General features: G+C 42.0%; 1 protein-coding gene across 2 annotated transcripts; it reads right to left on the bottom strand.

Annotated features, from left to right (window-relative positions):
• Window positions 1-374: 374 nt before the first annotated feature.
• LRRC31 (leucine rich repeat containing 31) lies at window positions 375-24,376 on the bottom strand. Of its 2 annotated transcripts, XM_069472943.1 has the most exons (9): window positions 24,202-24,376; window positions 19,004-19,147; window positions 15,598-15,765; window positions 12,739-12,906; window positions 12,351-12,518; window positions 11,394-11,561; window positions 8,731-8,898; window positions 4,752-4,919; window positions 375-711 (listed from the first exon to the last, which is right to left on the bottom strand). In XM_069472943.1, the coding sequence occupies exons 1-9, from the start codon at window positions 24,374-24,376 to the stop codon at window positions 380-382; spliced, it is 1,659 nt and encodes a 552-aa protein (XP_069329044.1). In that variant the 3' UTR covers window positions 375-379. The 2 variants fall into 2 exon arrangements, with proteins under 2 accessions (XP_069329044.1, XP_069329045.1); XM_069472944.1 differs by lacking the exon at window positions 15,598-15,765.
• Window positions 24,377-26,146: the final 1,770 nt, after the last annotated feature.

Raw genomic sequence — 26,146 nt, 5'->3', positions numbered from 1 at the left:
ATTAGATAGCCAGTGCCTTTTACATTAAAATCACACACACACACACACACACACACACACTCATCCTTATATTTAGAACATTTAACATGTAGGAAAACAAGAGGCAGAAACCAGGACAAGAAAAAACCAGTTGCATTACCAGAATCTAAACCTTTTTTTCAGGCCCTCTAAACAGTAAGTAAACTAACTATATATCCAAAACAAATTAAATATATTGAAAAATGCCATTTTTGTTTCATAAGATAGAGAATGACATGTTCATATTAGATTATTATATAAATGGCCCCAAAGTTGATACTCAGTTAATGACACTGGAATCCATTCATGTTCTTTTCCTTCGTAGAATGGTTTGTAGCTTAGTAAGACTTGGGAAATCACCTTACTGAAACCCACCATGGTCAAAGTGAATGCTTCTTTTGTGATCTTGGTCAAAGCATTCTAGTGCTTCCTCCTGTGAAGCAGGGAGAATCCATCTTTTCATTCCTATCTCAGTGATCTCAGGAAGCTTGGTCACGGCACATAACAAGTGTTTAAACCATTGTCCACAAGCCCGAAAATTTGATGGTCGAAGGCTAATATCCAGCTCAGTTAACTCTTTGAGGAACCACACGTTTTGGGAGAAGATGGCCCATCCTTCATCGCAGATGTTGTCATTGTAGCTCAGGTCCAGCTTCCGCAGTTCGGCCAGATGACCCGTCCCTATGATTGATGCTGGAAAACAAAATCACCCTAATGCTAAACTATACGAACACTTTCTACCATGGCTATTTCCCATTTCCAATAACACAGTGTCTCCAGGATTAGTAATGACAAGATTAGTAATTATTTGTTATTAGCCAGCAGCTTTATTCAGGGCATCTGAAATTAGTAACAAATTTCCTCTCTGTACAGCTGAAGTACAGCTTGAAAAGTGGATTTTTTCCAAATCCTAACCCAAAGAATTTCTTTTTTGTCAAGAAAAAGAAATTCTGCTCCACTGCTCCACTGGAGTCCTAGCTCTTCCTATAGACTTGCTCTAATTAAATTATAAGGAGTGATAGCTCATTGGCTTTAAAACTAAGGAAGGACCATTTGTAAATAGTCTTCTTGCTGTTTAACACTGTTAACTGTTCATTGCTCATTCAATCGGTCATTCTTCATTCAACAATTATTTAATTGAGCACTTTCCATGTTCAAAACATACCCGGATAATTTCTAATTCACCTTAGAGACTCTTAATGCACAGGACAATTTTCCCTTTGAATAGCACATATCACAGTACTACCTACAATGACACTTAAAAATAATACTTAATGATGAAGTGAAGATAATGACCTCTGTAAGAGGGGGTAGGAGAGATACCCAAGGGACAGGGCATTTGCTTCCCTTTTCAGCCAAACCCAGGAATGGATTATAGGGATCAAATGAGCAGGATAGACTCTCAGACTTGCAAGGGATCTTAGAAGTCTCCTCATCCAACCTCCAGATCAATGATCAGAGAAGAATCCCTTTCACAATCTCTCTACTGGTGACACTATGATTCTACAGGAACTGACCTTTCCAGGTTGCCCCCAACATTGTGAAGCAGCTCTCAGCAGGAGAAAGCCCTTCCATGGGGCCCCAATCTGTCATCCCGTGTCTTTCACCCAGTGCCCCCTCAGCCAGCTGAAAAATGCAGCTGCTTCTTCCTCATGCCAGCCCTACAGCGTTGGACAACAGTCATGTCTCCCTCAAAGTTTCCCCCTCTAAGACTAAACGTACCCTGATCTTTCAATCGTTCCTCACATGGCATGGCTCTCGGACCAAGGAGGATGCTCCAACCCCATCACTTTCACTCGCTGACAGTTTGACTCCACATTGCTTCTGAGAGCTTAGCCATCTGCACACACAAAGCTGCACTCTGGCTCTAGGTGTCCATGTCAGTGTGTCTCTCTTCCTTTCTGTCTTGCAACATTACTCACAATATTCTCAAGACCTAACTAAGTGTTAAAGACAATGTGCATGCTGTTTCTCTTTAAAAATCTTGTATTACGGAAATTTTCAAACACACAAAAAGTAGAGAGAATAGGAGAAAGTGGACCCCGGTATGCCCATCATTCAGCTTCAGTCATCTTCATTACACCAATCTTGCCTCACCTAGTACCCTTTCCTGTGCTTTTTTTGATTTTTTGTTTGTTTTAGTATTTTAAAGCAAATCTCAGCCATCGTTTTGCCTTTCTGTACTGTTTGAATTTTCCAATCATGTGAATACTCTGTTTATTGTATTTTACTATTTTAGGTTCATTAAAAACCTTGGTAGCAAAAATGTGGGCCATGGAAATATTATTTTTGTAGTTTACTATGTAAAAAAATGAATGCTGTTGTTTATAAAATAAATAAATATAAACTACTAGTGATTAACAAATTCTTAAAGAATTTTTCAGTTCGAAATAAAGTAATATAAAAGTGGCAATGGCTGAATTTATCTATCGGTTCAATGCAATCTCAATCACATTTCCAGGTGGATATTTTAAATAGATATTGACAATCTGATGCAAAATTTATATGGAAATGCCAAAGAACTAGAATAACCAAAGCAATTTTGGAAAAGAACAAAGAATACTCATACTACCTGATTTCAAGACTTACTGTAAAGTTTCACTAATTAAGACAGTGTGATATTTGGTAAAATAACAGACAAATAGATCAATGGAACAAAATAGAAAGACAAGAAATAGAGCATCACAAACACAGCCAATTGATTTTTTTTTTTTTGTATCCACCTGTCTGCACACTGATGGCCAATTGATTTTTGACAAAAGTATGAAGGCAAATCAATGGGGAAAGGATAGTCTTTTCAACTAATGGTGCTAGAATAATTGGACAGTCATGCAAAAACATTAACCTCTACCCATACCTCATACCTTGTACAAAAATTAACTCCAAATGAATAATAGGTCAAAATATAAAATGTAAATATAAAAATTTTAGAAGAAAATATAGAAAAATCTTCGAGAACATGGGTTTTGCAAAAAGTTCTAGGATGTAAAAGAAAAAAGCTCTAATCATGAAATTTACAAATTGATAAATAGATGTTCATAAAAACTGAAAGTTTTGTTCTGTGAAAAACACTATTAAGAGAATGGAAAGGCCAGTGGGACAGACTCAGAGAAAATATTTGCAAATTACATTTCTGCTAATGGGCTTGTGCAGGAAATCTAAAGAACTCTCAAAACTCATCATTAAGAAACCAAACAATCCAATTTTTAAAATTAGGCCAAAGATTTAGAACAGACGCCTCACCAAAGAATATATACCATTGACCAATATGCACATAAAAAGATGTGTGATATCATTAGTCATTAGGAAAATGCCAATTAAAATCACAATGTTTTGTTCCCATCTTCCAATTTTGCTATAACATTTGTTTTGAAAACACAAGTTTATTCCAATTAGATTGAAATGTCAGGGAACAATTTGAGCATAATGCAAATTTCTTGTTTGTTTATGCACAACTTGTCCCCAGGAAACATAAAACTGCCCCCAATTTAGGGATAAAGAAAATACATCCTTCTCATGAGGACAACGACCCTCACCCATCCACATCTGGTGCTAGAACTTTCTATTTGACTTCAGGTCAGATAGAAAGTTTGATCTTTCCACCAGTGGGAGTGAGAAAAGCCCAATTCTAGACAAACTTCAGGTCTTTCTCAAGGTGAAGTGTAGTATTTATGCATTTTTTAACTATTTAACATGGATAAAAGTGTACTACCATTTTTCTTAGCCTCTGTTTTTTCAAATGTGCCACTGATGAAGTTTTTCAGAGCTGTACTTCTAACTATAAGCCCTGTGGTTATTACTGCATGAGTTTTGCGTAACATGATGTTTAGGCACATGCGTCACGTCATAGCAAAATTGACTGTGTAAACACTGAGAACACACCTATAACCACCTGGAATGACTGTTCTGAACCCTTCATTTGGAAAGGTGCTCGTTGCTTCAGAGATCTGGCAGCTGACGGCTGGATAGTGAATCGCTGTGGGGACGAGGCTAGATGGAGGACAGAGATGGTACTCTCCAATTTATCATTTCATCATGGGAAGTGGACATGTGAAGTGATTGGAGGGGATATTTAGGGACGGTATTTTGGTAAGCCTGGAATCCCACAGTGCAAAAGCTATTCCTTATTCAATTCTCTTTCCATCTTTCTAGACTGACATGGGAAAAGTGTCAGATTGGTGCTGCAGTATGCTTTTAACCTTTCTCATCTCTTTTTTCTAACTGAGGGAGAAGGAACCTCTACTCAAAACCTTCAGCAGTCTAATATCTATGAGAAGTGATACCCATAATTCAGCTATGGTGGTAATCAGTTTCCTGTTTAAATAAAAGCATTTAAGTTCAAGAGTCAATTTAAAGAAAAAATTACATAATACTTCAGGAACCATGTGGATAAGATGAAATTTGTGAAGGTAAAATGTAGATGACTGAAGTTTGAACACTCTCGTGGATGAAGCAGGTGTAGAGTCAAAGCTGTTTGCCTGGTAGGAACCTCCCCCCATCCCCCCATCTGTATCCACCTCCTTTTACGAAACACCCTCCAGTGTCGTTTGGTTTTAGAATTGCCCTCACTCGTTTTAGCTGGGTCTGTCCTAAGCAGATGTTAAGGAGAAGGGAAGCTGCACAGAGGGCTTAGCCCCAGGCCTTGCTGCCTTCCTCACACCACCCGTGGACCTGCGGGGCAGGCACCCTGAGCCCGGCGTGCCAACACCGCTTCGGAACTAGAAGGTACAAACCCAGGAGAACCACATCCTCTGTCACCAGGGAACAGCTGCTCAGCCTCAGCACCTGAAGAGACGTGGAAAGCTTCAGCGACTCCAGAAGCAGCTTCAGGTTGCCACCAACACACTTATTCCAAGAAAGGCTGAGTATTTCCAGAGCAGGGAGGTGAGTGGAGGCTTCAGCTAAAAGTGATCATGATGAGAACAACAATAATTTAGGTTTCCTTGATGATCATAAGCCTTGCATTTGAGGACACTAGGCTAGGGCAACATAAATATAACTGGGCTGAGAAAGTTGTAGAGACCGTTTTCTTCTGTTTGAAATTCAGAGCCTCAATTTATGTTGTCTATTTTTATTTGGGGAAATATTGGAAGCTTTAGAAAAGTAAACCTTGATTAAATGGAATTCACTGTCCACTGAGGTTTCTTTCCTTCACATTTAGGGAGGAGAACGAGGCACAGCCCTTGAACAGCTAGTCAGAGTTCCAGAGTGTGTCCCAGCTGGTACAGGGTCCACTGCACAGCCGCCGCTGACATGCAGAGACTCTGAAACACCACAGCGGGTTTGTGTTTCTTCCCTGCAATCACTGAGGCAAGGGAGGGAACTAACCTATTCTGGAAAGATTTTCTGCTTAATTCTCAGTTGCCCCCAAAGTTAAAATTAGCCAAAGTAACATTTTCCCAAGCACAGTAGTTAATTAAACTGTTCTGCCTTCTTTCTAAAGAACAATCTGTGTCCAAGGGGAAAATTCTTTTATAATATCCAGTAAGAAAATTTCTCCCACCCATGGTACAGCGACCTAGAATAAGGAGATACAGAACTGTTTCTTCTAGAAGTGATGTAGAGAAACATATATTTACTTTATTTACTCAAATTGAATGGTAAACTTGTGTCAGATGGTGTAGTTTATTGTAATATTAAATATCTACTTGATCATCATTCACTGATTATGCAGCTAGAATTAGAAAGAGCTGCATTTTCTAATGGCCATAATTCCTTTAAATTTTGTTTTCTAAAAAAAAAAATTCAACTTTTCCCAACTAAAAAGTATATTTATGAGATACCATGTTGTTCCCAAAATTTTTTGTGTGAAACTTTCCTAAGCAAACATTAGTCTGAGCAGTGGAATGTATCTCGGGTATGTGTGTACCTAACCATTTGAGTGATTACAGACTCCCTTTAAGAAGTTTGCTTTGTTTACCTACTTACTTAACTAATATATAGATAATACCTAAAATGCGCTTTGGGTATGCAATAAAGAATAAACACAGTTCCTGCCCTCAAGAAGGTTACAATCTGGGGGAAATATAGACATTAAACAACCACACAAATAAATACATAGTTATAAATTTTGATAAAAGCTATAAAGAAAAGCATGAGAGCTCCTAATTTAGATAGGGAGGGGCTGTCTTAAAAAGGGACATCTATACTGAGACCTGAAGCACAAGGCAGAACTCCTCAGGAAAGGATGGGAAGGTAGGGCATTCCGGAGAACGGGATGGCCCTAAGGCAGGAGAGAGCTCAGTGACATGAAGGAACAGAAAGAAGCCAGCTGAGGCTGGGTTCAGGGAACAAAGGGGAGGTACTGGGGCCATATCATCCAGACTTGTTAGGCCACGTGAAAGAATTTGGATTTTACCTAAGGTGCTACAGGAAAGCCATAGACTATTTTTAAACTGGGCAGTGATAAGATCGATTTTACTTTTTAAGTGAAATTTATAAACTCACTCCTCATAATCATAACTAAGATTTATTGAGCATTTACTATGTGGTAGGCTCTTTTCCAAAAATTGTATATGCCTCAGTTGATTTAATTATTACAGCCCAATGAGGTATGTACTATTATTCCATTTTATATTTTACAGATGAGGAAACTGAAGTCTAGAGATGTTAAGTACCTGAGGTCATACAAGGTCACAAGAGCCAGTGCCAGGATCTGATTTCAGGCAATCTAATTCCAGATGTTTTGGAACCAGAAAATGTACCACTCTCTGCCGCACAGAATAAACACTTTTAGGGGGTTCACAGGCACCCCTTCAAGCATACCTATAGACCCTCTGGGGGGTCCATGGACCCCAGACACCAGGTCTGAAAGGTACATATCCTGGGACTTTTCCTCATTCCGACGCATGGACAATGAGACGAACGTTGCTGGGGGAGGCTGGGAGCAGTGCATGGACAGGGAGGACCAAGTCTACATGGGCTGAACAAAATACTCAGGCTGAGTTCTTAGAATTTGGGGTAAATATTATAATATGTACTTATTTTTATTAATAGATTATAATAATGAGCTAATTACTTTTATTAATAGAATGAATCTATTTATTAATAGTAGCCTATATCTGGTCCATAGCATAATTTATTTTTTAAATTATTTATTTCATTTCATTTTATTTTATCTTACTTTTTGAGACAGGGTTTTGCTCTGTTGCCCAGGTCAGAGTGCAGTGGTGTCATCATAGCTCATTGCAAACTCAAACTCCTGGGCTCAAGCGATCCTCCTGCCTTGGCCTCCCAAAGTGCTGGGATTATAGGCATGAGCCACAGCATCCAGCTAGCACAATTCATTTTTAAGGAAGTGTCAACTAATATAACACTTGGAAGAGGGTTAGAGAGAAAGACTATTTTCATCATTATCCAGAAAGCACCCAAATCCAACAACTCTAGTCATGTATATGTGTGCTGAAAAGAGTTAACATAGCAGGCCTGAGACTGCTATCCCTGGAAAAGTCTGCTACCAACCAGAAAGGCTGGTCTTTGGCTGATGTCTGGGAACTTGGAATTTGGGAGTGTTCCCACCACTCCCTAACTGATAAGAGTGGTTTACTGTTGCCCAACCTGTTTATATAAACAGTATGATTTATGCTGAACACCACCTTTCCTTCTGTGAGTGTGGAATTTTGGTTCAGGCTAGGAAGAGGGTGCTTATCTAACTGAATCCCAATAAAAACCTTTAACTCAAAGGCTTAGGTGAGCCTCCCTGGTAGACAACATTCTGCACATGTTGTCACAACTCATTGCTGGAGGAATTAAGTGTGCCTGTGTGATTCCACTTGGAAAGGACTCTTGAAAGGTTGTGCTTGGTTTCCTGGACTTTGTCCCTTGTACTTTTCCCTTTGCCAATTTGGCTTCATATCCTTTCACTGAAATAAATCGTAGCCATGGCTACAACACGTGCTGAGACCCAAGTCGTTCTGGAGATTCACTGAACCTGGAGGTGGTGTTGGGGAACCCCAGCACCGTGTGCACAAACTGCTGGTTATCTGGGTGGTATATTTGGAAAAATGCCACAAAGTCCCTTTGCCTCGAAATATCTCCTTCTACTTGCTGACAATGCACCTGCCCTGACATGGGTGCAAATTTCAGACTCAGTAGATCTTTGATCTAGGCTGGGGCATATCCATGACCTTCAGAAATACCAAGATTCCTGAGAAAGCGTAACAAATCCTGTGGGGAAGTGATTACAGGGCAGTCAGCTAGCCTCACACACTGGTAGATGCCTCACTTTCCCATCAGACTCACAGCAACCCAACTCATATCGGCAGCTCAGCGAAATTACAAGTTCCTGTCAACATAGACCTCCAGAGTAGGTTATATACGCTTTAAAGTTTAAATGTTAAATCTGCAAATGCCAGAATCATTGATATGGTCTTCAGAAGGTCACTTTTAAGAGGGCATATTTCCTGAAAAGAAGACAAATTAGAACTTCAAACCTTTGCCTATGGCTGAGTCTTACAATGCAAGTTGTAAAGAGAGGCCTCCCTCTGGCAGGTGTGGGGAAACTGTGGCCTTCTGATTTCAAGACTGTTTTTTTTAAGCACCAAACGAGGCAAGAAAATTTCATCTTTCTCTGCTGCACCCCTTTTAATGAAAGGATTTGTTCTGTAAAATTTGGATTCAGTCCAAAGGCACACTTAAGGACCAGGGAGGCCAGAGGTTTCCTTAAGGCTGCAGGTTTCCCACCCCTGGCAGGGACCTGGGAGATTTTCTTACCAAAAGCTGTAAAAGTCTCACTCTCCAAAGCACAGTTGTTGATTAGTAGCGACTTCAATGCTGGTAAAAACCGGAGCCTGCTGAGTAGGTTTTCAGAAGAGCTGCCCATCTTTTTGTTGGCTGATAAATCCAATTCTTGAAGATTTGAGAGTAAAGGGATAACCTGGGCTGTTAATATATCAACAATATCATGTTTCAGGCACCATCTCACAGAGACTCTTTTTGGTATTTGCTTCCTACAATCTTCTTAATCTGGCAATCACAGCTCTCCCCCGTCTCACCCTACCCTCCCTACACACACCCCAAACCAGCCATCTTCCCAGTATGCTGTTCAGGCTTTTCTACTTCCAAGCCTCTCTCCAGGCTACAAGTTAAGAGCAAAGACTTTGAAGACAGAGAGAACTAGGTTCTAATCCTGTATCTGCTACTAAAGAACTGTGTGATTTTAGACAAGTTAATTAGCCTCTCTGAACCTTAGCTTTCTTAATGGTAAAATGCCTACTTCATGGGGTCATTGGGAAGATAAAATGACTTGGTATAAATAAAGTGCTTGGTACAGTAACTGCTCGATTGTTTGATATTATCATTCTTTTCTTAGAATGTAAGCACCAGTAAGACAATGAAAACAAGAACAGGTGCCTGTTGGTAATAGCAGCAGCCCCCTGGAGTGGGGTCTCCAGGGGCCCAGGCATCCTAGGAGTTACCCCTCGTTCACTTATCTTTCTGCTACTTTGCTGCCTTTGCCCCAGCTCTTACCAAGACAGAAAATGCAGTATTCTGGGATCTCCTGGGGGCAGGCTCACCTCCTCAGAGCCTTCCAGGGCCACCCAAGCCAAAGTAACCCCTTGATCACTATCATATCACCCAATTTTATCCTTTTCATCACAGCACTCACCATTATGTGATATTTTCTTGTTTATGTATTTGCTTTCTGTCTCCCCCCACCAAAGGCAAGATCTATGTGTGTAGGGACTACCCCCTCCTCAGAGTGGGGCCAGTACCTAGAACATCAACCAGAGGCGTTTGTGGAAAGAGGGGAGGAAGTCCAGGAAAGACAGACAGGGAGGGAAAGGCAGGTGGGCACTTTTGATCCCAACAGGTGTAACTATTTCCCGGCTTCCAACCCCTCGCAGTACTTTGTATTCCACCATGTAATTTGGGCATGCATTGGTGTATTCTCCCTACCAGAGTGAAGCTCCTTGACTGTCTGAATTTTCTGTAGCCCAAGGTACAGTGCCTTATACAATTAGAGGCTTAATCAATAGCTATTGGATAAATGAGGTATAATTCCATTTCTTTGGAGCTATTTAGAATGATCAAAGAATGCTCAATTATTTAACATCACAAGATATAAATCAGGGCCGGGTGCGGTGGCTCTCGCCTGTAATCCTAGCACTCTGGGACGCCAAGGAGGGCGGATTGCTTGAGGTCAGGAGTTCGAGACCAGCCTGAGCAAGAGCGAGACCCCCGTCTACTAAAAATAGGGAGAAATGATCTGGACAGCTAAAAATATATAGAAAACATTAGCCGGGCATGGTGGCATATGCCTGTAGTCCCAGCTACTTGGGAGGCTGAGGCAGGAGGATCACTTGATCCCAGGAGTTTGAGGTTGCTGTGAGCTAGGCTGATGCCACGGCACTCTAGCCGGGACAAAAGAGCAAGACTCTGTCTCAAATAAAAATTGTTTTATTCTTGTTCTTTCAATCAGTATTCAACATGCATTTACTGGGTGCCACCTATGTGCAGGTGCTTGTGCTTGAGCAATGGTGAGATGCTGAACTGGACACACCTCTACCCTGTAGTTGCCCATGATCTGGAGAGACAGCAATGGCTAAGGTCCCAATGCCAGCACATGCGTGGCGTGTCTGCGGGTCAGCAAGGACAGTGTGGCCAGAGTGGAGTCAGTGAGGGGGAGGACGAAGGAATGAAGTTAGAGTAATAGAGGAACAGAGAAACCACTTGGGCTCTTGCACTGATCTAGGCATGAGAGAATGGTGGCCTAGACCAGGGTAGCAGAGATCTGCATGGTGAGCCCTGGTGAGCAGATGCTGGATGTATATTGAAGGTTTACTGTGGCCACAGAGGGCATAAAACCCTTAATCTCCAGGTAATGCTTGCTCTGTTTGTTATGGGAAATTGCATTTATATATTATATGTTGTAATTACAGCACTATGTTTGTGGCAGGAAAATAAGTGTAATTACCTAAAGTTGTAATGTACACCCTTTACACACCATCCTGCTGACTCTTTCTCTGTAACTTCATTTGTATCTGAGTGGCCTGACTTCACTTGTTTGTCAGAAAACCCTGATACCCTTTGTTTTGGCATTTTTGCTACATACCTATTTGTGATCAACTTTGTGACACTAGGAGATTCATTTCTAAACAGCAACATAAATTCAAATTTTCCCTAGGTGCTAAATCTATCATTTACAGACATGTTATGATGTCTTTAATATTAACATAAATGTTAGATTATTAATATTTACTGGACATTTAATGCATGCTAAGTACTATGTTGGGGCATTCATAGAACCTTTATGATGTGATCCTTCCAATAACGTCAGAGAAAGTAAATTTAACAGTACATATAAAATTTTCCAAGTTTCCAAATATATGCCAAGAGTCCAAAAGTTTTTCTTTCACCCTGCAATATACGCTTACTCAGCAACACCACGTCATCCGCAGTCAGGGAGCACTGGTGAAGATCTAGGACTTCCAGATGCTTTAGCAGGGCCAGCTGAGCAGACGAGTCTTCAAAGCCTCCACCCAGCTTCTTATTGCAGGAAAGATCTAGTTTCCTCAGCTCACCCAAGTATCCGAAAGCAGTATCTACAAAGAAAGTCAAAATCCCACTCTGACATATCGCAAGGTGGTAGGAAAGTGTGCATGGAGGCTGACAGTAAGCAGGGCAGGGAGGGAGGCTGAGCGGGCTGTGTTGACAAAAGCCAAAAGGAAGAGATTGCAGACTTCCTGCCAGCTGCCCTCGGTGCACCTGGCAGTGATTTCACACACCGCCCCCCGCTCAGGTCACATAGATTTCCAGTGGTTTTGACATGAATCCTGCAACTGCCTTGAGCATACCTCCTATTACATTTGAGCATTGGATTAACACAGAATTTTAGACTTACTCAAGCTGCCAGTGAGGATACCACAGGCACTGTAAGTTGAAGAGAAAAACACAGTATCATTTCCCATCCTCCATGAATGTGGATGCTCTGTATAGGGGCATACGATTTAGCTAAGGTGCCACCGAAGCCATTATTTTCATCAGTACCGATTCCTTCCTACTACTGAGCATAAAATAATTGTGAGGTTTTCACAAAGAGGAGAAAACCTGGTAGCTTTAGTGGCAAAAAAACTTTTATTTTGCTCAATGTCTATCTCAAACATAAAATATACTGGCTCTTTCAGAGTCAGTCATTTTAAAAGCTTATTTTTGTAATCTCAAAAGTGGATGTTCACTGTAAAAATTTAGAAAATTAATAAAACATAAAGAAGATTTAAATTATCCATAATCTTATTCCCCAACATAACCATTGTTTATATTTTGTTGTATTTCCTAATAGCTTTTAAATATATTTATATACAATATCTTAAATTGAGCCATTGTTAACTCACCCAATGTGTTGACACTCTTCTGTGATAATCCACATGAATGTAACTTCAGCACCCTCAGATTTGCAGTACATTTTAGTCCCTGAGCAAGCCTGTTCAGACCGCCTCCGATGTTTCTGTTCATGGAAAGATCAAGCACTTCAAGACCTTGCAACACAGGTAGCAATTGACCTGGGAGGAAGAAAAGGCAACAAGAAGAGCAACACCATGAAAATGCAGGGCGTGAAACCAGCGTGCATGAGGGGACAGCAGTCTGGTGTGGCCTCGGGACAGACTGGGTCTCCCTTTACGGCCAGGATAAAACAGAACGGCAAACTTAGATTCCCACACTATCCACTCACGGGCATCTTCACCTTTCTTTTCTGGGATGGACTCTCCCAATTCCACTCACCCACAAATGCCCCATCTTCCGACGTGAGGGCACAATCCACGAGCTCGAGCGTTTGTATCTTGCTTCCTTTTTGGAAGTTCTGGAGGACCAGAGGCAAGTTTCCTCCCATTCTACTATTCCAGGACAAATTTAGCTCTTCAAGTTCAGGTATCATTTCAAGTGCTTCTCCTGTTAGAAAATATCCCCAAAACTCTGTTGCTCGCTAGTCAGAAAAGCAGGGAATTCATTTCAAAATCAATACTACCATTATTATGGAGTATGGAAGCTGGGCCAGGTGCTGTACTATGTTAGCTGCCGAGGAACAGCAAGAAGAAAAGGATCCGGCTCCTGCCGGCCCACAGCAGGGTAAGCTTCTGTATTTACAGGCACAGTGACTCTAGTCCCTGCAACATTCTGAAACCATGCGTGTGAGCAAAAAATTGTAGTTGTAAAAAAATCCACGTACTGGTAGGGTGGTTTAGGAAGTTGCTTTTGTGGCAGTCCATCTGCTTTCTCTCATTCACCCTCTCAGGGGTCAGCATTTCCGAGAAGCTTGACCAGGGGTAGAAATGAGGCAAAGCAGGGAACTGGCCACCACAGCAGAGTGGAGCTGTCTTCAACATCAACAACATCACACAACTGAACCAACTGCTACAGAGAGGAACTAACATCAGGCACTGGCAGCTTATAACAGCCACACTGCCTCAGGAGGGAGATGGGGGTGCAGTGAAAGAGGGGTGAAAGCTGACATTTCTGAAACCATTTCACAAAGGAAAGCATCCGAGGGCTGTGGCCTGGAGCCTGGAAGAGAACAGGGGAAGTGACCAGAGAGCTCCAGCCTCAGGAATGATTTCCACTGCCTTGGGGTAGAACACACACATGGAAAATGTGCTCTCACTGTGCAGCATCAATCCTAAGACCCTACAATTAAGGGTCCTGGAAAGTCCCCTGTATCCAGAAGTCTCTTTTTCACTGGTTGCCACTGGACTTAAAGATCTACCATTATTTACTCCATGGATTAAAGTTTTAGGAGTCCAGAAACCGCATGTTAAAATGCATATTGTCCAGGAGTTACAGCGTCTCAAGGCAGGGGTGAACAGGTGTCATTTTGTGTGCCATTGCCAGTCACCGAGGGTAACTCTCTATAGTCCTGAGGTGCCCCCAGGATCAGGGAGAAAGAATGCATGATTGATTATGACACAGGAATGTGACTCCCAACGCTGGGAATCACTTGAAGTCCAAGTGGGTCCTTGGCTTCATGCAAGAAAGAATTCAGGAGCAGCCAAGAGTATAAAGTGAAAATGAGTTTTATTTAGGAAGTATAGAAAGTCTACTCCGCAGACAGAGTAGAGGCTAGATCCCCCTGTGGAGGAGAACTGGCACCCTAGTTCCTTTTGCCTCCCTATTTAAGCAACAGCTTAATTATAGGCTAAATAAGGGGAGGAATATTCATGTTATTTCTTGGAAATGGGTGCTGTTTTCCTGGAATTAGGGTGATGCTCTTCTTTTGACTAAATATGGTCAAACAGGATGTGTCATGGTGTCAGGTGCATGATGGGAATAAGAGATTTCCTTAGAAACTTTTATGGTAATGAAGTGTATAATGAAGCTGTAAGGTCAAGAGGTAGTCATTTCTCCATCTTGGTTCTAACCAGTTGGAACTTGTCCTGCCTCCTTCTTGTTTTGATCATGGTAGTTTGAAACTTTGTTTTGAGACTTCCTAACTCAGTTTAAGCAATACCTGGACAAGTAAGCAATGCCTGAAGCAATCCCAAAGCAGTGCCTATCAGTTCCCTGTCTTAATTAGTAATGTCTGCAGCGGACAAAGTACAGGAGTCCCCTGCTTTAGCCATCCTGCACTAAGCAATTGTAATGGGTGTAATAATTTTGAAATGCCTCCTGATTTATGTTCTCTTATCAATAAACCATTTATTCTCCCTGTCCCCATCTGCCATTAAGGCTAAGCTAGGAGAACAGAGTATGGTGATAAGTAAGCCCTCCTGAGGGGAAAGGATGCAGACGTCCTTGCAGAGAGGAGAATGGAAGGACTTCCGGGAGAGGGAGGGCAACAAAACATCAGAGCATCTTTTGTATCAGAACATCCATGTGCCCAAAGCTAGTTAAACGTGGCACGAGGATTTGAAGTAGGATCTGGGCAACACCAAGATATATAATGTTTCTCCTCAGCTATGGGAAGGGTAGGCCAGGGGACATTGGCTGGCCCCCATTTTCCAGGAGGGGCATGAATTGTGTTGTTTTTACAGAAACCTTTAAAGAGATGTAAATGATCAAAATATGTCATGAGGCCATAAAAAGAATAAAAAAGTATTAATGACATCTAATAAACCTGCAAGCATTTTAAAACAGCAGCTGGGTAAGTAGCATGACTTCATACAAATTTTATCCTATGTTCAGTATTAAACTAACTTAAGTGAGGTTCTAGTTCTAATTAAACCACCGCTTTTACTTTAAAAATCTGGTTCTGATCAATCTTTTAAAATGGAGGAGGAAAAAATAAAAGAGAGAAGTATTATTTTGGAATTGGAAAAGAACTTAATTCTTATCTACTCCAACTCCTCTATTCTACAGATGAGGTAACCGACACCCACAGTGAGCACGTTTTAAGATAACCTCCATTAAAATGCCACGAAAGCAGGCACTAATCAGACTCATTCCTTTCTCTGTCCACACTGCTTAGCACAACACTAGGAACAGGGTTACGTAGCTGCTCAGCGTTACACAAGTGCTCAACACAGCACTGCATCACACAGAGCACCCTTGACCACCATCACCCCTGGAGGAGGCAACATAGGCAGTTTGCCTTTGAGGATTCAGGTTGCTTCCAGTGAAGCCATCTCTTAAAGGATGAATTCATCGTACCCAGTGCTCGAACATCCTCAGTGGTAAGTCTGCAACTACCCAGCCTCAGGATTTTTAACTTGCTGACCAGATGCATTTGCTGAGTGATTGAATGGAGGTTTCCACCTACAAAATCATTCCAGGAAATATCCAGTTCTTCCAAGTCTGGGAGAATAGGCAGCAAAGCAACTAGATGTGAACAGAAGAAAATACAGGTTTATATTAATATATGTAATTTGTGATTTGTAGTAAATAGAATTCAATGCCTACATGCATAGGATATAGTTTTGCACTGTAGGAGACTAGAGGGGAGTGGGCATGTTGACTTTTAGCAAAGCAGGGACCTCTCAGTTGTGCAATTGGAGAAATTGTGATATTTACATTTCCTATTTCTTGAGATGTTTTCTATTTCTGCCAAATAACTGCACTCTGAAAACACAGTGGTGTCTCCATAAGACTTCACAGAACCTCCTTTATTGCAGTTGAACCCAACAGCGGTAATGGTAATTCCGACACCATGACTGCTACTATCGCTGCTACTGCGATGTGTGTACTGGTCTTTTTATTTTGCAAAATCCTCTGACATCCATCACCTGTCACTCCATTGGATCCGCAGGTTGAAGGGCCTGAGGATGCTCTGTTGGTCAGGACTACTGAGATTGAGCGTGCCTGTTCCCTTTTCTTTTTTATCTTGACTACCTGGCTGTCACCACCTTGAAAAGCTTCTGTTATACTTAAAGGGACCAAGATGTGGAGGTTTAGACAGGGACAAAGCTTGATTGGAGCCTTCTCTGAGTCTCTGCCACCGCTCGTTAAAAGTGAAGTTGCTCTCTGTGAAAAAGATTCTCAAAGGGCATCTTTATCTCCTGAAGCAACAAGACTGGAGAGTAGAGATGTCAAAGTAGGGGCTACAGCACCTGTGCTTGCTTGCTCGCTTTCACATGTCTATCGTGAACGCCACACTGGTGGCAGCAGCCAGAAGCACCACGTCACAAGCACAGCAATTCCAGACCTTCCAAAATTCTGAAGTCATGCCTATGAGCGAAAAATGGTTTTCTTTTTACTAGTACTTAAAGCACTTTAGCAATTTCATCTTGTTCACCATGATCCTAACTTCATAAAGTATAAAAGTCTATTGAATATATCAAGAAGGCAAAAACAAGAAAGGCCACCAAAAATCTTGCTTTTTTTTTTTTTTTTTTGAGACAGAGTCTCACTCTGGTGCCCGGGCTAGAGTGCCGTGGTGTCATCACAGCTCACAGCAACCTCAAACTCCTGGGCTCAAGTGATCCTTCTGCCTCAGCCTCCCGAGTAGCTGGGACTACAGGCACATGCCACCATGCCCGGCTAATTTTTCTATATGTATTTTTAGCTGTCCATACAATTTCTTTCTATTTTTAGTAGAGTCGGGGTCTCGCTCTTGCTCAGGCTGGTCTTGAACTCCTGAGCTCAAACAATCCACCCGCCTCGGCTTCCCAGAGTGCTAGTATTATAGGCATGAGCCACCGCGCCTGGCCCAAAAATCCTGCTTTTCTAACATCAAACATTGAGTTAGTAGCTGAACTCTGTCCTATAACTTTTCATCTCCAATTTTTTTTAACTCATAAAGGAAATCAAGCCTCCTCTTTGTTAATAATCCCATTAAGAAGATACAACAGCCATACACAAAATACAGGTCAGTGGTCAAACTTCAGTTTGCATCAGGATCCCGTGAGGGGTTTGTTAATCCCATGAAGGGCCCCTGGGGCCCAGTCTGAGAAAATACGATTCAGTAGGTTTGGGTTGGACTCAGGTGACTGCATTTCCACAGGCTCCACAAGTGATTCTGACATAGGCTGTTGAGGACCACAGGCACAGGGTTCCCTCTTAAGAGACCCGTTCCAAATACAATGGTGTGAATTTTGATTAAAATAGTGATGTGGTCTGAATGTTTGTGTCCCCCCCAAATGCATATATTGAAACCTAATCCCCAATGCAGTAGCATTAAGAGGAGGGGCCTTTAGGATGTGTGGTGGTTAATTTTAGTGTCGAGTTGACTGGGGAGTAAGGAATACCTAGAAACCTGGTAAAGCATTATGTTTGAATGTGTCTGTGTGGGTGATTCCAGAGGAGATTATGAGTCTAAGCGAGCTAGGTGAGGAAGATCTATCCTCAATGTGGGCGGGCACCATCCAATCTGCGGGGGCGAGGAGAGAACAAAACATAGAAAAGGCGAACGTGTGGATCCATCTGCTGGAGCTGGGATACATTCTTCCTCTCCTGTCCTTGGACAACAACGGCAGGCTCCCTGGCCTGTGAACCCCAGGACTTACACCAGCAGCACCCCGGGTTCTCCGGCCTTTGGCCTTGGACGGAGAGTGACAACATTGGCTTCCCTGGTTTTGAGGCCTTTGGACTGAGCCACACTACCAGCACCCCAGTCTCCAGCTTGCAGGTGGCCTGTTGTGGGACTTCTCACCCTCCGTAATTGCATGAGCCAAGGCTCCTAATCCCCTGTCATATCTCTAAATCTACATCTATACATATCCTACTGTTTCTGTCTCTCTGGAGAACCCTCCTAATACAGGAGGTGATTAGGTCATGGGATGGAATCAGTGCCTTTATAAAAGGGAAGAGAGCTAGGTAGCCCCAACCCCCATGTGAGAACACAACTAGAAGACACCGTCTAAGAACCAGGAAAGGAGCCCTCACCAGATACCAAATATGCCAGTGCCTTGATCTTGGGCTCCCCAGCCTCCAGAACTGTGAGAAACGAATTTCTGTTCTTTATAAATTACCCAGTCTAAGGTATTTTGTTATATAACAACCTGAACAGACTAACACAAAGAGTTAAGCACCCGTCACTCAAAATGCAACTTGTTTGATAGCTCTCTGTTGGCAGACACATCCAATTTGATTTAAGGTATCTGAGAAACAGGAAAAAAGGGTGATGTGATGTGGGGAGGGCACTTCTCCACCAAACTCCTGCTGAGGTGTAACAAATGGTAGGCACATTTTCGTGTACAGAAGGTGTTAGCAATAACGCTGGTAGTTATACTTTACATACCACAGATAATAAACAACACAATATTCCTTTAAATTCCCATCAGGGCTCAGTTTTATGGATGAGTTTCGTTAGTTTGTAACACCTGCAAGAACAGATGTTTTTCAGAGAGCAAGAGGCAATCAGGTGGATAAAATTTCTCAGGAAAAAAGAAACAAATGAACCTTCCTTCTAAACTTAGCTCATATCTTCAAAACTTGAGGAAGGATCAATTAGCTTTAAAAAAAAAAAAAAAAAAGCATAGTGAGGCAGCTGCTATTCCTGCAATTGTCTGGGACCACTCAGCAGACTTGGGGTGAGCAGGTGGGTAACTGATTATGTTTTGCCTGTTCGTCTCAGTGTAAAGCCATATATTCCTCTGCACAAGGTCGACCGCATACAGACCCACTTCCCTCAGGTCCGCTCTTGTTAATCCACAGTTATTCAAGTCTAGACACTTGTTGACAGCCTTTTTGCCCAGCTTCTGCAAGAACTGCTCATTTTTCTCCATCCTGGATCTAAATTCCACTTCTGAACTGACAGGCTTAGCTGTATGATAAGAATAAAGAAGAATTTGTTGTTAATGACAGATAGTATTAAAGATGCACAATGACCACAATGAGACAAGTGAAAAGACCGACAATCCTGAACCGGTCCCTCGTAAAACTTCAATTCAGAAAGGGAGGCATTCACCAGGGATAAAACTTAACCACCATTCCTGCCACTGGGTGCTCAAACATCAATTGCTTCAGGAGCCTGGGGAACTCAGCTTTTCTATCTTGGCCTGACCCGGGCTTCTCGGGGTGAAGACAGAGTTGTATTCCTAGGTGAGAAGCAAACCTGCTAGTCCAGCCTTTGAGATGCTTGCTGCTTGAAGAACACACATATCTTTGATGGATGCAATAGCTAGGGAAGAAGCACAGGTATTTGCCTCCTAAAGCCAAACAGGTCGACAGGAGAAGCATTGAAATCACCATCAGTGAGCTTTAATTGGCTGCAAGGAGGGGGTAAAAGACTTGCTGGTCAATTCTTAGACCATTCAATTGACAAACACAAAGAGAGTATAGTGCCCAGGAGAGCATCTGCATTTTCTCAACTCCTGCTAGAAAATGCATTCGGAAAGCCTCATTTGTCCTTCTTGTTATTAGAGGCTATTTGCGTGGCACCCTCACCAAGTTCCTGTGTACTAGCACTGCACTAACATGGTAGCACCGTAATAACAAAAGCTATCATCCTATTCAGCACCTATTAGTGCGACCTACTTCTATGCGCCTGCATTTTAGACACACATAAAACACATCAGACTTTTTTCAGGAAAAAATGGATATGGATACGTACTGACAGTGACTTTAAAGTGGTTTTTTAGTGAAAATCTATACTTAAACATATAGAAAGAGTACACTGGATTCCAATAGGAAATCAAAAGTTCTGAAAGTGCAGTAAGTAATCTTTTACTAACCCTGACAAAAAGATATAAAACCACATGGCTAAGAAGAAATGCATTGGTACCAGTGAAAATTAAAAGAGAGTGGGATTGGATTAGTGATACATTTAGACTAAAATATTAGCAAGATAATAAAAAAACTTTACCTCTAATCCAGTGTGTCTGTGGCGTGCTGTATTTGGTGAGAAAACCACCTACCTATAGGGTGCACATCTTTGTTGGGACGGTGCGTGTTGCCACATTCCACCAGTAGGGGGCAGCATCATCCACCCTTTTACCTCTTCACTCTGGCCTTCAATTTGTATCATTGCACATTGGGTACAAGGTATTTTATTTGGGGTAGGATTGCCAGATTTAGGAAAAACAAAAACAGGACGCACAGTTAAATTTACATTTCAAATAAATAAGAAATCATTTTTTTATGTGTCCTAACTATTGCATGTATTTTTTCTGGCAACCCTAATTTTGGGTGGGGCAAAGCAGAGTTGTGGATAGGGGACAGGAAGGGACTGCCTCTTACTTGCCAGCAAGTACAGGGCATTTTGTTTAAAGTAGTCACAATTAAACATTTTATAGATTTGGAAACTTGGACTCAGAGGGACTATTAATTGGTAAGAAGAGCCAGAATTTGAACTCAGAAAAGTTTGCTCCAAAGCTCATTATATGTGTATGTGTGTTTCATTTATTTTTGTATTTTAAAAAATTTCTGTGCATTGCATCTTATTACTTTCTCTCTGTTTTCAAGCTTTTATCTCAACCTACAATCATGCTCAAGTTCCAGCATCACCAAACCCTCTCTTTCTTCTCTTTCCTCCTCAAGCCACTGTTCTGTCAATCATTTCCTTTCCTGGCAAACGCTGGGAAAGAGTGGTTTGCACTTGCTGGCCCAACTTCTTCACCACCTTTACCAGTTGACTTTACACCTTCTAGTTGCTACACTCACCTATCCAAACAAGTTGTTTCTGAAAGATTATCAACAATCACCTACGAACTGACAGATTCAGAAATCTCTTCTAAGTCCACATTCCATTTGGGTGCTCCGTAAGGTTTGATAGCATTGTCAAGCCCAAGTCAGCACAGGTGGAAGACCTAGTTCAAATCTCGGGGCCATCAGATGAACAAGTCACTTAACTTCTCTGAGCCTTGGTTTACTCACCTATAAAATGGAGACTATATTTCCTGCCTAGGTCATTTCTCAGGAAGATAGTGATTAAACTTACTGGAGCCTCCCAGGCATATGGGAATGAGCAGGGCCTTTTATCTGAGAAGTACTTGGTAAATATTTGTTGAATGTACAAATAATCGAATGAATAAATATTGGTTTTACAGTTCCTCAATTACAAAATAAATCAACATGATAAATCCTTAACAAAATACCTAAATATAAATATTAATACCAACTTATGAGACCCCTGGACATCTCCTCGAAGACCATCTATTTCAATTTTTTTTTTAATCTATGAAGCCCATTCTTCAAAGGGTATCTCATGTTATGGCTCAACTCGGTTTATAAACCAGATGGGTTGGAGCTGCTGCCATGTGGCTGGGCTGGGAGGGCTGGTGCTCCATGGGAGACACACAGTGATCACACGGGAGTGGTCCTGTGGGGCAATTCGGCCCTTTTCCGGGCTGCTTTAGCTCTGAACAAAACTCTTGGTTCTTTGAGCTAAGTAGTATCTTCTCACCAAGTTCCTTTCCAACATAAGTCTGTCAGGGTTGGTTTGTGTTTATAACTTTTGTAAGACATTATTACATGTTGGTAAAATGGGTGGTACTGTACAAGGAACAAAGATCACAAGTTCCTGTTTTCAAAGAGCCACCTGCCTAATGAAATACAGAAGAGAAGTGGAGATGCAGAAGGCATATGGTAGCACATTTTAGTGACAATAAGTACCTCAGATATGGTGAGACCAGGTATGGTGGGTGGGTCTTGGGAAAGTTCCAAGAGAAACTGGTGCTTGAATTGCAATTTAGAGAATGAGCAGGAGTCAGCCAGGTAGGTGGACATCAGGGAGGGATAAAGCAGGGAGGGGTGCAGGGGAGGATGGTGCCACGAGGGAAGCTCTTCCTAGGCACAGGGAACCACTTGGGGTGGTGAGGGGGAGGTGGCCAGTTCAGGAAATTGCAAGTAAATCAGAATGTCAGAAGTGGAGGATGGCCATGGGGCTGTGGTTGGAGGTGGGGGAAGGCAGAGGTCACAAAGAGGTAGCCAACATCCACCTGATCACAAACACCTGGAAGGCCACACTTGGAAGTGGACTTTCTCTTCAAGGCAAGAAAGACTCAGCAAAGGATTTTAAGCAGGTGAGAGACACCATCATATCTGAGGCTCAGAAAGAGCACCCAGGGGCAGTGTGGAGGAAAGGTTGGCAAGAGACCAAGACTAAAAGCAGAGAAACCAGTTATTCTTTTAAAGGTAGTCTTTAACTTCCTATTTACAAAAACATAAAGTACACTTAATCTACTTGTTGGTAAAACTATATCGTTTTTGGCATTTGATGCCAAACAATCTCATGGAAAGTAGGGTAGGCAGAAATGAAACAAGATTGGCCACAGGTTGTTAATTATTAAAGGTGGGTGACTATGAGGACTCCTTATATTAGTCTCTCTACTTTTGTACATGTTTGTATAAAAAATTTTAAATGTTTTTAAAATACATTTAATCTAATAGATAATATATTGATGGCATTGCATATGACACAACTTTGGAAAGAGATTTGGCAATATTTTCATAACCTTTATATTTATAATCCCTGTTTTGAGAATTTATACTAGAAAAAAGCTGAAACCCAGTGAAGAGAGAAAACCAAAGATACTTACTGAAGGACAAAAGGAGGAACTTATTAAGTAATTATGGTATATGCATATAATGGAATATTATGCAACCATGAAAACTATGCATGTGAGCATCATGTAGCAATGTGGGAATTGAGCAGTATAAGAATATGCTCCAGGCTGGGCGCAGTGGCTCATGCCTGCAATTCTAGCACTCTGGGAGGCCAAGACAGGTGGATCGTTTGAACTCAGGAGTTCAAGACCCCGTCTCTACTAAAAATAGAAAGAAATTAGCTGGACAACTAAAAAAAAAAAAATATATATATATATATATATATATATATAAAAAATTAGCCGGGCATGGTGGCGCATGCCTGTAGTCCCAGCTACTCGGGAGGCTGAGGCAGGAGGATCGCTTAAGCCCAGGAGTTTGAGGTTGCTGTGAGCTAGGCTGACGCCACGGCACCCTAGCTGGGGCAACAAAGTGAGACTCTGTCTCTCAAAAAAAGTTTTAAAAAATAAAAAAAATAAATAAAAAAGAATGTGCTCCAGAAGTTGGATCACAGCTCCATGTAAGCTCAGGAGGAATTCGTAAGATATTACAACTGTGCAAACAATGCTGATCTGGCCCAGCTACCTCTCTGACGTGTCTTCCACTACTCTCTTCCTCTCTGCATCGCTCATCCTGCTTCAGCAGTCCTGACGTCCTGGCTGTCTCTCAAACCTCCAGGCTCAGTTCCACCTGGGACCTGGGCACTTACAGTTCCCTTTGTCTGGGACGCTACTCCCACAAATACTCAAGTGGCCGGCTTTATTCATTCATTCCACATGGCTGTTTATTCAGATCTCTGCTCAAACGCCACCAAATCAGAGACTCCTTGCCTCCAACCCCATCTAAAGTAGCACACCATCCCATCATTCTCCATCTCCTTAGCCTGCACTATTTTTCTTCATATCACTTATCTCATCTGAAATTATATCTGCATTTGGTTCTTTGTCTACATAAGACTCTGTTTTTCGTGGCTGTATTTCTAACACTTCGAACAGTGGCTGGCGCGTAGTAGGCACACAGCGAGTATTTGTTGAATGGCTGGCTGACTGAACTGGCCTACGTATGAAAAAAGCCTGAAAAGAATCTTGAAGAAATGACCATTTGTATTATAATGAAAGGAAATTAGGCATTTTCCCTAAACCTTTCTGTAGCATTATATTGCTACAGATTTTTTTATAATTTAAAAGTAAAATTACAAATTATTCAAAGCATTTGAGTGACAAAATAAATGTTTAGCACAGAGACTTATGATTTTAGTTTAACCCCTGAGATCTCTGTAGGAGGAAACATTATTCTAAAAAAATAAAGAAATACCAGCGACCAGACGTTTACCAGTGTCGAAGGTGGCTGTCTTCTGTAGCCTGTCGCCGGGTTGGAAATCAGTTGTTTTAAGGTCATCGTTCTCTTTTCTGCTTTCAGCTTTGGAGCCCCTGAGGAATTTATTAACAAATGAAGTCTGCAATTTAATTTCTCCTTCTGAGGAATTTTTCTTCCTTGTTTGACTCATGGTCAAGATGAAGGGGATCTTTCTTCATAAGACACCTTTCTGTTGTTTTCTGTTTCCTAGGATTTCTGAGAAGAAAATAAGCCCCTCTCAAGCCTTTGTGAAATCAAAACATTCTCCCCTATATGAGTCCCACTTTTTTCTTTCTGTTTTTATTGCTGGCCATGTTTAACATAAAAATAAGAATGATGTAACCCCGGATCTGGGAACCAACAGATGGTGACCGATATAAATCCAAAGCAAATTTGAGTTTTTAATATTGCCCTATTTTATCCCATAAGATATAGGTCATTAAACACCACTTTGGCAAGCACATCAAGTGTGTCAATACATCTTAAATTACAGCAGTCAATTACAGTTACCGTGTATGAAAGAGATGGTAGTAAAGGAGGAGTTAGTCTGCCTCTGGGATGGTCTGGCCATTTGCAAAGCTGTTCCTGGAGGAGCTTGCCTTCCATGGCCTTCCTTTGCACACCGCTCCTTTTCCTCTTGGCATTTCCACACTCTCTCTCCTCCAGCCCTGGACTGCCACCCACTCAAAACATGTGGACAGTAAAACATTCATGTATTCCATGAACATTTTTAAAGAACCTACTGTAGGCCAGTTATTGTTCTAAATGCAAGAGATTCAATGATGAACAAGTACACAGTTCTTGTCTTTGATGGAAAATTAACCTGGTGGAAAGAGGCACCTGAAGGCCAATGATCACGTGAGACAAGGGCTGTTGGAGAGGAGACACGGAAGTCGTCAGGGAACCCCCACGTGAACTAAGCCTGCCTTGGAGCACAGACTTTGGACAGTCAGTGACATTGCCTGGGTTTTGAAGAACTGGGAATTAGCTAAAAAGGGAAGAGAGAGAAGGGCATTCCAGTCCAAAGAAACAGCAGACTCAAAAGTTCCCAGGCAGGAAGATCTGGAAGAGCCTAGCATTGGTTCTTGGCATGGTATCTGGTTGGCCTGCAGTAAGGGAATGTGGAAGGTGGAGGTTAGGATCCGGTTCTGGTGCGATCTGAGGCTAAAAAGGATTCATAAGGATCAATCTATTACCTCTCTTGGAATTTGCTTACATTTTATGGGAGGGTTAAATAATCTAAAGGAATACATGTAGGTGTTGAAATTACAGTGCTCATGGTTTCCTATCTATAAAATAGCTCTTTCTGTAACAGTATGTTCCAGAATGGCTCAAAAAACATTTTGCACAGGGAATCCCAAAAATTGACCTAGCAGAGCCCACCTCCATGCCTGGGGTAAGAAAGTCTCCACACACCTGAAGGCCACCTCCATTTACCTGCAACACTGCTTTGGGAATCAAAATTGGACATCCCATGTACTTTTTAAAATTTTCTTGTCATATTAGAGCAGGGTCCAGCCCTGGTTTACCCAGGAATGGACAGCAATGGAACCAGACTATTGTCCCAAGCCACAGCACCACAGCTGACCAAAACCTCAGAGGGTTAGGTAGGTGGGAAAGAAGAACAAAAGACCATTGCTGGGCTTAACTCATAAATCTAACCACAACCTGCAGCCCCAGCTGCCCCGCCTGCCCCGCCCGCCATTCCACCATCACCCATGAGCACTTCTCTTTTTGCTGGTCTTCTGGCTCCCACCCAAGACTTACCTCTGTGGTCATTTTCACCCAATTTCACCTTTTGGAGATTTATGCACGGCCACTCTCTGGGGAGCTAGCCCACCAAATGGCTTCACTCCCTCCCACCCCTAAGTACACTGACTCCAACTCCCCGAGTCCTGAGAAAACACTGCTGGCCGGCGCT

The sequence above is a fragment of the Eulemur rufifrons genome, chromosome 7 (assembly GCF_041146395.1).
Source record: "Eulemur rufifrons isolate Redbay chromosome 7, OSU_ERuf_1, whole genome shotgun sequence".
Classification (NCBI taxonomy): Eukaryota; Metazoa; Chordata; class Mammalia; order Primates; family Lemuridae; genus Eulemur; species Eulemur rufifrons.
The sequence above is the reverse complement of the archived record's forward strand: the minus strand, read 5'-3'. Positions and strand labels throughout refer to the sequence as shown.